We start from the raw sequence: 12,461 nt of genomic DNA, 5'->3' as shown, positions 1-12,461 counted from the left end.
TTCAGATAACCTTTCTTTAGACAGAAGTTTAATCTTGTCTTTGAGATGAGTCACACTTACCTCATGTTCATCATCTGATTCTCCGATGGCCATAAGTGCTTGTTCATCTCCAGCTTCATCTTCTGAATCTTCATCTGATGTCTCTCCCCAAGCAGCAACCATATCCTTAGTTGATCCTTTGTTCCTTTTGGGTTGAACCTGTTCCTTCTTTCTATTCCTTTGTTCAGCCCTTTCCTTCTTCCATTCAATTTCCCGCTGGGGACAGTTCTTGATCATGTGATCAGTCTTGCCACATTTGTAGCAACCCTCGTGGGTCTGTTTCTTAGGAGCTCTTGGTTTGTTGAAGGTTGTACCTCTTGAAGAACCCTTTCCTCTCATCAGGTACTTTTTGAAATCCCTTGTGATCATGGCCACTTTATCATCCTCTAGATCTTCACCTTTAGTTATTCTGAGAGCTAGACTCCTTTCCTTCTTGGGTGCATCCATTTTCATGGTTTGCCTTCTCAGTTCATAGGCAGTGAGATTTCCAATCAGTTCATCCAACTTGAGAGTAGCAATGTTCTTTGATTCCTGAATAGCAGTGATTTTGCTTTCCCAAGTTACTGGTAAGACCCTTGTCAAGATTTTCTCAACCTTGTCTTCTTCAAGGATAATTCTCCCAAGAGATTTAAGTTCATTTGTTAGTGTTGTGAACCTTGTGTACATCTCCTGAATAGTTTCTCCTTCCTTCATGGTGAAATTCTCATATTGAGAATATAGCAGTGATCCTCTTGATCTCTTTACTTGAGGAGTTCCTTCATGAGCCACGTGTAAAGTGTCCCATATCTCCTTAGCAGTGGTGCAGCTTTGAATCCTGCTGTACTCGTCTGGACCTAGTCCACATACAAGCCATTTCTTGGCCTTGGCATTCTTTTCCCATTTCTTCAAATCTTCAGCAGTGCAGTCAGCTCTTGTCTTTGGCACGTCCACTCCTTCAGCATTCTTCTTTGTAGTAGCCAGGGGACCATCAGTGAATATGTCCCAGAGTTCATATGTCTTCTCCTATGATGTGATCTCTCATCCTGTTCTTCCACCAAAATAGTACTGACCATTAAAGAGTGGGGGCCTACCAGTGGATTGCCCTTCCCGGTTTCCAGTGGTGCACTCATCTTGATCTTTTCCTAAGGTGTTAGCCTCTTCAAGGATAACCTGCTCTGATACCAAATGATGTTTTATACTTCAATACCACACAAGAGGGGGGGATTTGTGTGGTACCCAATTTTCGCTTAACTGAACTATAGAAGGACCTGGTTCTTCTATGTGTTCCAACTACTACTGTTTGCGGAATAAGAAGTAAAGAAAATAAAGAACACAAAGATTTTTTACGTGCAGAACACCTGGCTCAAAAGGTGAAAACCAACGACCTACTACTCAGTAGCATTTTTCCAAAACTTCCACAAAAAATCACTGATCCAAAATAGCATTTACAAAAATCTTTGTAAACCTAAGGATTAACTCTAATCCCGTTGTGGCACAAAGCCTCAACTGTTGCGACAACTTCAAGTTAATCTAACTTGAACACTCTAGGTACCTAATACAATTTGCTTCTATAAAAGCTGAAAGGTACAATGTAAAATCACCTACTACAATTGAACTAGAATAAAAGATAGACACTTGGAACTGGTTCTTCTATCTTGTTCAAGTGCTTCAGGATTGCACCGCTTGAATCACACATAATTAGCTTGCAAAATCGCCTTGCTCTTTTGCTCTCAATTTTGAGTTTAACTTCTACTTATGTGCATTACCTGTAAAAGAGAACAACACTGATATTTAATGGGTTAGTATTAGAGATTAGCTGGGATACAAATTCTACTCTTCTATCGTAGAAGAGTTCTAGTTTATCTCATACTCTAACACTATACTCTTCTTAAACTGTGTTCTCTTCATGTAAGGAGTCTTTCTCTCCTTATCCAATATGCAACCTTTTCGATCAGATCAGGAGATATTACTTCTGATAAGTTAGATTTATCTCCTTCACGTGCATCTCACATGTTTGGGTCGATCATGATTGTGCTTCACAAGATGGACCTGGTCCATGTCTGAGTTCTTTTGTCAGTCTTCAAAACTTCACATGTTCTTGGGCCAACACATATTATCTGTCGTGTTTCTCTTTTACACGCCTCTTAAGAAATACTAGTCTTAAGGTACGCGCGTTGCGCGTGTGCTTTAGCGCTAATAAGTAAATTGTTTCTAAAAGTCGTATACAATAATCATCAGTAAATCCTTATGAAAAATTATAAATTAATAAAACTGATATACATGCTTACTAAAATTGAAGTCATAATAGACTAAGCTTGTTAAAACATACTTAAGTTTAGTAACTTTATAAATATCTCTTACATAGATTGTTATGTTTGATATTTTTTTCTTTTAAGAATTCAAACTCGTGTGTGACCAACAATTCTAGTTGCATTGTAATTTCTAATTAACTATACGTACAATTTTCAAATAATTTCAATACAATTTTATTTTATTTTGATTTCCTAAATATTAGGAATTTTTACATAGTACAAATAAGGAATAAAATAAGGAAATATTCAATAACCAAAATTGTAACTCATTTTAAAATCCTAAATATTAGGAATATAATTAAATTACAATCTTGTCCGATGTAAATTCAGTTTTTAAAGGGTAAAAATGGCGAACAACATTTCGCTAAGGGCCTTCGTGCTTTTAATATAGTATGGATATAGATTAATTAGGAAAGAGATTGTACTATCCTACCCTTAGTTATGCCATAAGATATAATCTCTCTTCATTGAATATTTATTCTATTTAAGTGTTATCTCCATCTTCAAGAACAATTATTACTAAGGGTAAAAAAAGAAAATAACAATTATTTTCTTCTTGAAGTTCTAAAATGACACAATTTAAGACAACTATTTTTAGTAACCACAACTGTTAATATGAGACAGATGGAGTATTATATTTCATTATCATTACCAAATCACTGAAGCTAATCATTTTGACTCCTAGGAAAAGGGTCGAAATTGTGTGGTAGCAGTCGTAATTCTTCTAAAAAAAAATTGCACAATCAAACATATCCTTTAATTTCTTAATCTTTAATATGGGATAATGATGACTATAATTCTCCATATGCAAATACACCACTGTATCGGATAGGAGTAGATATACTACCAGATCATCCAAATTCCTTCTACGAAAGATTACATCCATTGAACAATTTATAATTCAAATAGTAATTGTCTTTTCATTATGACTACTAAGCATTATCAAACATTAGGTCACTAATGCCTTGATTAATCTTACCAAAAATATCATAACAATACATATTCACTAACCCCTTATTTGATACACTATTTTACTATCTTAGTATTTGACTCAATAGCTGTAAAAAGGCTGAGACATAAAATACAAAGAGAGGCAGCTAGACCGAGTATGGGTTCGAATCTCTCTCTTTGAAAGGATTGAACACCGTTAAGTCAACCCTTTTAGCTTAGAGGAAAAATTTAATTTGTGATGAATTAACGAATGGCGGGATAATAAGTGATAAACATATAAAAGTTGTAGCTATGGCTAAGAACAGTCGTATCATATACCCGCACCGAAAGTAATTAAGAAAATAAAAAGATAGAAGCTTTGTTACTGGCATATGTTCTTTAATTGAGTAATATGATGCTTTCTTGGAGTAGGAAACAGTGAAGTATCAACCTAAACAGGTAATAAAAGAATAATTATCAAAATGGTTTTCAGCACCTTGACCTTCACCTGCCTTTTTGGGCCACTAGCAGACTCATGCTTCTATCCAAGCATTGCTTCAATTCTTCAACAACGCAATACAATACAGTATAAAAACAACACATTATGAGACGACGAGAAGTATCAACCTAAACAGGTAATAATTATCAAAACTCTTCTCGTATTTCAACTCTTGGAATGTGAGAAATCTTATGCCAGTCCTCTCCTACTTCTTTCTCGCATCTTTGCTTCAGGCTTTCCTGAACGAATCCTCTGACATAGTTGTTAGGCCCTTAATAGAATCTAGAGTCAATCTATTTAAATTGCAAAGAGGAGAAGGATGATGGGCAAAGAATTTGCTTCAATATCTTCTCACTTATTATCCCCAAATAAAGCCGCTTTAGGGAAGGGAAGTATCGTTCTATCTGTAGGAGAATTTGATGGTAGCATGAATTTATCATCATCACCTTCTATGCTCTCCACGACGTCAAGATTCCATATGAGTAAAAGATCCACTATAATTTACAATTCGCAAGCTTTCAATGTTTTGGTGCGGCTGCAGGGCCTCCAACATTATCAGATCAGCTCCAGTATCATCCTCTTGATTTCCAAATTCGAACTCTACGAACAGCTTCTGAAGATGTTTCATTCTTTTCACTACATCGGTAGGTATTCTTTCTCCAATTGCACAGGCTCGTCCCATGAACTTAATGTGTAATCTATTTCTGAGATCAGCAAGGCCAAACCAGATATGCGACTTTCTTTGCCTACAATAAAACTTGTCAATGTCCGTAGAGATGTCAATTGGCCAATTCCAGGTGGCATATCTTCCAATGAACTGCAACCATCAAAATCCAAATGCGTGACACTTGCCAACTGCCACAGTCCTGGTGGAATATGGGTTAATGATGGGCAACACGTACATACCAAACGTCCAAGGCTCACCAATCTCCAAATATCTCTTGGCAATTTTTTGAGTTTACAGCAACTAACCAACTTTAATACTTGTAGATTATGCAACTTCGTGATGGAATTTGGTAAAGTAACAATTCTTGTAGAGAAAATAGCAAGATATGTTAGATGCTTCAGTCCACCTAAAGATTGAGGCAGAAATTTTATTCGCAGGTGACATAGATGCAGAATGCGTAAACATTCAAAACTTGAAACCATTCTCTCTAACGTTGAATTGCTTATGACAACATTGTTTGACCCATTTAGGTAAATAAATGTCCGCAACTTCATATGCTTCCTGTAGGAGAGATTCGGAAATTCCAATGAACCATCTACTTGGAACAAACAAGAAGCATGGAGAGTTTGTTCAGGAATTACAATCTCTGCATCTTCTGTTTCAGTGATACTGAAGAACTCCTTATCTGAAACTTCTTTCGCAACATCATGAATAAGATCATGCATTTTGTAAAAATGCGGAAACGATTTATGTTCTTTAGTTTCTTGAAAGAATGACCTTCTTAACAAATACATGAAATATGAATTTGCAACGTCCTCCACATTGTCTCTGTTGCTAGTAGTTGATTGTATAAAGCCTTGAGCGATCCACATATCAATCAAATCAACTCTATCAATACGGAAATCCTTTGGAAAAAGGGAACAATAAGCGAAGCATATCTTTAGATGGTGAGGAAGGTGATTGTAGCTCAATCTCAAAATGGCCATGACACTGTCGCCTCCTCGTGTGATACTTGACAAATCTTGATTCTTGAAATATATCCATTCATCCTCCGTTCTTTTTAGGCGTAGTAGGCTTCCTACCGACCTTATTGCAAGAGGAACTCCTCCACACTTTTTCACAATTTCCTTTCCTATTTCCACCAAACTCGAATTTTCACTCTCTTTGGCACATTCGAACGCCATTTTTTCAAACAATGCCCATGCTTCTTCTTTTGAAAGGTCCCCCAATTTATGTTGGTGAACACTTCCTGAAACTTCCGCAACTACAACTGAACGAGTAGTTACTAAAATCTTACTTCCCTTGGCTCCACCGATCAACATATTTTTCAATCTCGACCATTTCAAGGCATCTTCGTTCCACACATCATCCAGCACCAGTAGATATTTCTTCCCATCAAGCATTTCTCGAAGCTGGTTTTGCACAGCATCTAGTTGAAGGTAATTAGCCTTCTCCCCTCCTGCAGATTCGATTATTTTTTCTGCAATCACTTTCACTTCAAAAACGTCTGAAACACAAACCCACAATCTTTTATCAAATTTTTCCTGAACCATTTCACTATTATACACCAATTGCGCGAGAGTGGTCTTCCCTAGTCCACCAAGGCCAACTATTGATATAACCGCAACATTCTCATTTACCTCAGCATCCATAAGAAAATCCAGAATTTTCGTTCTATCATCATTCCTACCAATGACTTCTCCATCAGGCACAAATGAATAAGTCTCTCTATCCAAATTAGACTCAAGAAGTAAAGGTTGCCTCCTTTCAACAAGGTTTAAGGAGGCCTTATATTTTGCAATTACATCTAGATTTTCTCGAATGGCCTTGAGACACTTACTTACCTTAACATTATAAAGCACACGATTTGACTTTGAGAAGAAGATGCTTACCATATTCACCAATTTTCGATGCGTAACTTCAGTAGCAAAGTCATCCAAGAGATCATCAGCCTCAAAGAAAACTTTTTTAAGTTTCCTTATCCAATCCCTCACCTCATGGCTACTCTGCTGCTGCTCCTCCGCGTCAATTAGTACAGCTTGGATTGAAGAAACTGTACCAGAAAGCTTGCAAAGCTCATCGCTTAGTCCACAAATTGATCCTACTTCTTGAACTGCAAGAGAACCCAAGTTTTTCAAGATCTCAGCAGCAAGCTCGTAAAGAATTTCAGCCATGATGAGAAAGTAATATGATTTGAAGATCAACAACCTTTTTGTTGCAAACTACTAGTATAAGTCTTTGTATTAAAAGTAGCCTTTTAAACACAACTTATTAAAGGGTTGACGAAGACCTTGACTTGGAAGTTTCTTCCTCACCACAAATGTCACAAACTATCCTAGACCACAAAAATCATTGAGCTCTCACAATGTAATTAAATTTTCTTTCATTATTAGTGTACTTAAACCTGCTGTAGCAACATAACTTGCTTCGTTTTCTAAGTTAGCAATTTACTAACATGTAACTTATTACTGACAATTCCGTGTAAATTTCGCTTTAATAGGTGAACCTATTATGAGGTGGTTAACTCCATTCACCAATTGATAGGTTCTTAACTTGTCATCCAACATATAGCTCGTTTTAGTTAGAGGGAATAACATTTAAGGAATATCAAATCTGTAGACTAATAGACAAACTTAGATAGAAACCAAATTAAAACTATACATTTTCCCCCCACAAACATCAAGGTGGTGGAAATTAATTGAAAAGCTGCAAAGCTATCTCAGCTCATAACAAAAGTAAAAAATTTAAAAGAGAAACAAAGATAACAGCGTAGTAATTCAAGGGCTAACAGTGTAGTAAAACAGTGTCCACTGTCCACTTTACTTCAAGGGCTAACACAATCAAGAATCATAGAAAATGAAGCTTCAGAGTAGTAATTCTGCAGAATTGGCAACTTTTTATGTGACTCAAAATTCCTTACAACAGAGTGGAAACTCCAATTTCCTTTCTTAATCTCATGGTTTTCGCCAATTAATTCAGTTTTTTGGATTCGACCCTTTTGAGAAAATGGGTTCAGCACCTTGACTTTGACCCACCTTGTCACTTTGCTTTATGTAGATGTTATATGTGTTTGTTTTCTTTTTGATGTTTTAGTTGGGGGAAGAAGAGTTCGAGGAAATGATCAAAAGAGAGATCTGAATTTAGTCACAAAACTAGTTAATTTATTTAGCAAGAAATATTAAAATATGCATGAATTATTATTGTTAGAATCTTTATAATAATTAAATCAATCTTTACTATATCAAAAAAGTAGCCTAAAGTGAAACCTAAATAAAAGATTTAAAATTTATTCAATAAAATTATGTAATTAATTTCTTTGAAGTTTTTCCTTCAAGATTCAGACTAAAAGTTAGTAATATAATTTCTAATAAGCATTTTTTTTCCTTTTTCAATTGACAATATAGACTCAGAGGCGTATCGAAGATTTTAAGAGCATGAGTGTATCATGAGACTCGAGTTTCTGAGAGAGGTGCCTGAGATATGTATTTTTAGTTTAGGAATTTTAAAAATCTAAACAAAGACCAAAAAAGAGAAGGAAAAAAAAACAAAAGAAAACATGGAAGCAATTAAAAAAGGAAAAAAAGAAACAAAAACAATGTATTTAATTAGAAAAGCAGTAAGGGCATGGGGATTTAACCCTATTTATTAATTAAAATATTACTTAAAAGAAGAAAGAGTATGGGGATCAAACTTCTAACTAAAAGGTAGAAGGTGCACCTCCTTACTAGTACACTAAAATGCTTGCTTGAACTTGAGTTCACCCATGTTAATTAAGTTAAGTATTTGAGTTGAAATTCATTAGTGCTGTATATGATTTAGGGAAAGGAGGATGAGTTCATGTGAACCCAGTCCCTCTCATGTACATCCGCCCCTGAATATAGTGAATCAATATAATCTTCCTTTGAAAAATTATACAATATAGCCGCTCCCAAAAATAATATATAGTTGGTAAATTTATTTTTATATTAATATATAATATACTAGTATGGCAATCTAATGCCTTCATTCTTTAAACAATGGTAATCTATGTTCTGTTGCATTTGCCGGTTTTGAGACTCTAAAAGTGGGTGGAATTGGAACTTCTTGTACACCGATTATATATTATTCCCTCTGTTTCAGTTTATGTGAGGGACCGAAACTTTTCTAATATTTTTTTGGACAAAAAAAACATGTTTTTACTACTAAAAAAAAAGTTACTTAAATACATAATTCGCAGTACTATACTGCGAATTACTTTAACGGAACTTTAGCCGTTAAAGTAATTCGCAGTAAAGTACTGCGAATCAGTTAAAAAAATAGTGATTCGCAGTATTGTACTGCGTATTATTAAAAAAATATTTTTTTTAGCTAATTCGCAGTATTGTACTGCGTATTATTAAAAAATATTTTTTTTTTGCTAATTCGCAGTATTGTACTGCGAATACTGAGTTGGCCCCACCAATAATTAACTGACATAACAATAATTCAAACACATAAAACGTATTATTGTACTGCGAATTCCTTAAAAAAATTCTGCAGCCCAGGCTCGGACTTGCCTTATTTAAAGGTGTTTCAGTTTTATGAAAATTCATTCAATACAAACTTTTAGCTTCCGTTCATACTTCTCTCTTCTTCTTATCAATTATTTTTGTACAATGTCTGAAGAGCCAAAAATAAGGGTTTCATTATATTGAGGGGGGTGAGGTTGTGCTGGAGAATAACTCCGTGATGTATAGCTCACCTCCACAGTGTCATGTTAAATTGCCGCTTACTATGGAGTATGATAAATTGGTTTCGTTGTTATGTAAAAAAATGAGTGTGAGGAAGTGTTCGGTTAACTTTAAAGTAACCGGTAGGTTTCCGAATTCAGTGACTCCGCAGGGGTTTGCTTATTATTCTGAGTTTAACATCGAGGATGATGAAACTCTTAGAGATTTTTTGCGGATTCCGGATGAATACAGGGAATTTATTGTAATAAAATTATTGGAAATGTACGTCAAGGTGGAAGACGTTCCCAATAATGAGGGCGTGCATAGTAGGGATAACCCTCAGTCATCGGGTGGTTATTCTGGAGCAGTTTTTGCCGGACAGATTGCTGATGAAAGAGCTTGCCTTGATTTAAACTTGTCACCACCGGCGAATGAGCAGCCACAAAATAATTTTTCGACTTTATATAATCCACAAGACGACTGGTAAACTTTAATTTTACTACGCTTTAGCGATGTTTAGTTTATGTTTTAATTGGATTTGTATTAACACTTATATTTTTCATAGGGGGTACCGTCCGGATATGAATTTTACATGTTATGACCCCGTCCCTAGTTGGAATATGCGTAGTTCTAGAGTATTGGAGCACGGTGGTCCATCCGGGAGTCATCACCAACAAGAAAATATTCATCATGAAACGTCAAGACAGTGCGACTTGTAAGTAAATTGATATAGCTATATCAAATGTATTTATGTAGTTGGGTAACTTATCATTTTGTTCTTTTTGTGCAGTGAAAACGAGCTTCTTGATGTTCCTGACCTCACACAGTTGCCCATAGACGACGTATTGACTCGTGATTTGGCTGATGCGCAGAGTCAGGAAGATGATAGTGATTATGAAAACAATGCGGATGAGTCTGGGGATGACACACCCTTCCATGATGAGGGTGATAATGAGGAGGAAGTGAATGTTGAACCTGAGCTGACGAGGGAGCATGTTCCTCCACCTCCCGCTAGACAAAGAGTGTACGAGTCCCACGTGCCATTTCATGAGCGGAATATTCCCTACTTTGATAATTTGCCAAGTATACCGAACGTGGATGCCCTCACAAGGGATGATGACGAAATTCGGTCAGCGATGTGGGATGAGTCTAGACCAGCTGTTCTGACAAAGGACATGTATTTCCCCGATAAAGCTCGCCTAATTAGGGCTGTAAAAATCTACAGTATAAGAGAGTGTCGTGAGATGACGGTAAGTGAGTCAACTACGGAGGTATACAAGGTTGTATGCCGTAGGTGGTTTATGGGTTGTCACTGGATGTTGCGTGCCATCAAGAAGAAATCAGGTTTGTGGAAAGTGGGTAAATTTATTAGCGAGCACAGATGTGAAATGGACACATTCAATGAGAATCACTTCAACTTGGATGTGGACTTGATTTCTCTTGTCTTGATTCCATATTTGGAAGTGTCCATTAGGTTCAAGATTAAAGAGTGTATTACAGCAGTCCACCAGGAGTATGGTTGTACTATAACCAAAAGAAAGGCATATCTCGGTCGCAAACGTGCCTTTGAACTTATTTATGGCGACTGGGATAAGTTTTTTTCAAATCTGCCCAGGTACATGGCCGCACTGCAATATTTTAACCCCGGCACGATTGTTGAATGGATGCGTGAGCGGAGTCCGGACAGACCCGTATATATTTTCAACTATGTGTTCTGGTCATTTAAAGCAGCAATTGATGGTTTTGTGCACTGTTGTCCTGTAATTTCCATAGACGGTACTCATGTCTATGGAAAGTATGATATTAACCTTTTGACTGCAGTTGCAGTTGATGCCAACGGACAAATATTTTCACTAGCTTTTGCCATATGTGCCAACGAAAGCGAAGAGACGTGGATGCTTTTTTTGAACCACTTGAAGCAGCACGTTGTCAAACAGCGTTCATGTATTTGTCTAATATCTGATCGGCATGGTGGTATTTTAAGTTCTGTTCGTCACTTTGAATGGCAGGAACCATATGCATACCACCGTTACTGTGTGAGGCACCTGAAGGCCAATTTCCAGAAGAAATTTCCTGACAAGGCCTTGCATGACTTAATGTGGATGGCTGCAACTGAGCACCACCAGTGCAAATTCACGAGGCGCATGGAAGCGATCCGGCAGATAGATCCACGAGCCTATACTTGGTTGATGCGACATGAGCTTCACATGTGGACATTGCATGCTGATGGCGGCAAACGATGGGGAGCCCTCACTACAAACGTGTCGGAGTCATTCAACGGCTTGTTGAAGTCTGCCCGTGGATTGCCTGTCACTGTCATGGTCCGCATGACATTCAAACAGAGTGCGGAGAGGTTTGTTGAAAGGCATGCAGCTGCATCGGCATTGATGGACAGGGGTGTTCAATTTATGCCAATACCCATGAGAAGATTTGAAAGGTCCAGGAGGCGAGCACAGTGGCATTCATTTCTTCAATACGATCATGAACGGGGTGTTTTTGAAGTTAAGACCGCTATCTGCAGACACCGTGGGAATAATCTACAAACGGTGAATGAAAATAGAAGGTTATGTTCATGTGGGAAATGGACCATCTACCACATGCCGTGCGCACATGCGTTGAAGTGCTTTCAACAAGTTGGATATGGGGCAACAAACTATATTGATAGGCAATACAGTGTTGCTGCATACGTAGACACGTATAGTGGGAAGTTGCAGCCATTAGGTGCTGAGCATTATTGGCCGCCGGAACCTTTTAAGATGGTATGTAACAAGGACTATTTGTGCAAGCTGCAAGTGCAAAAGAGAACGCGTATACGGAACCAAATGGATGTTGGTGACACCGTTTATGCGCGTAAATGTGGCATATGCTCGCAAACAGGACACGACCGTCGTAAATGTCCTTCAGGTGGTGTGCGTGGCGGTGGTAATCCGGCTCCTGGTGCAAGTTCGTCGAATGTACCCAACTATCAAGGATACCCCTAGTCTTTTGTTTTGGTATTGTTTTTTGTAATACGTGTTTGTACTTGTGTATGTTGCAATATATATCAAATAAAATTATGTTCGACAATCTGGAATGAGTGAAGAAAAAACTGTTTAATTGCAGGAAAATGTAATATGTAAAGCGTGGTTTGATAGTTTCATATAACAACACAAGCACTTAAACTTAACTTCCACTTCAATTAAAATAAAATTTAGTACAACAAACAAGGAAAACATTACTACAGCACAAACACAAACGTAGCAGGCCAACATAATAAAAATACATGAAATATGAAAAATACACTAAACACATACATGCCAATGTTTAGTCCCGGTTGCCATTTACTCTCCGCTCCAACCACTTAAATC

The 12,461-nt window shown here is 37.1% G+C and overlaps 2 protein-coding genes across 2 annotated transcripts in view; both read right to left on the bottom strand.

Moving 5' to 3' along the window:
• The window catches only part of LOC109232392 (putative disease resistance protein RGA3), a 20,239-nt gene continuing 11,406 nt past the window's right edge, over nt 3,629-12,461 (bottom strand). Inside the window, exon 2 of the mRNA XM_019398140.1 lies at nt 3,629-4,288. Coding sequence (XP_019253685.1) covers nt 4,226-4,288 — 63 coding nt within the window. The 3' untranslated portion in view covers nt 3,629-4,225. The remainder of the gene's footprint in view (nt 4,289-12,461) is intronic.
• LOC109232393 (putative disease resistance protein RGA3) lies at nt 4,311-6,682 on the bottom strand. Its single transcript, XM_019398141.1, has one exon. It carries the CDS (start codon nt 6,598-6,600, stop codon nt 4,396-4,398), a length of 2,205 nt encoding a protein of 734 aa, XP_019253686.1. The 5' UTR covers nt 6,601-6,682; the 3' UTR covers nt 4,311-4,395.

Source organism: Nicotiana attenuata, chromosome 9, assembly GCF_001879085.1.
Source record: "Nicotiana attenuata strain UT chromosome 9, NIATTr2, whole genome shotgun sequence".
NCBI classification, from domain to species: Eukaryota; Viridiplantae; Streptophyta; class Magnoliopsida; order Solanales; family Solanaceae; genus Nicotiana; species Nicotiana attenuata.
The sequence above is the reverse complement of the archived record's forward strand: the minus strand, read 5'-3'. Positions and strand labels throughout refer to the sequence as shown.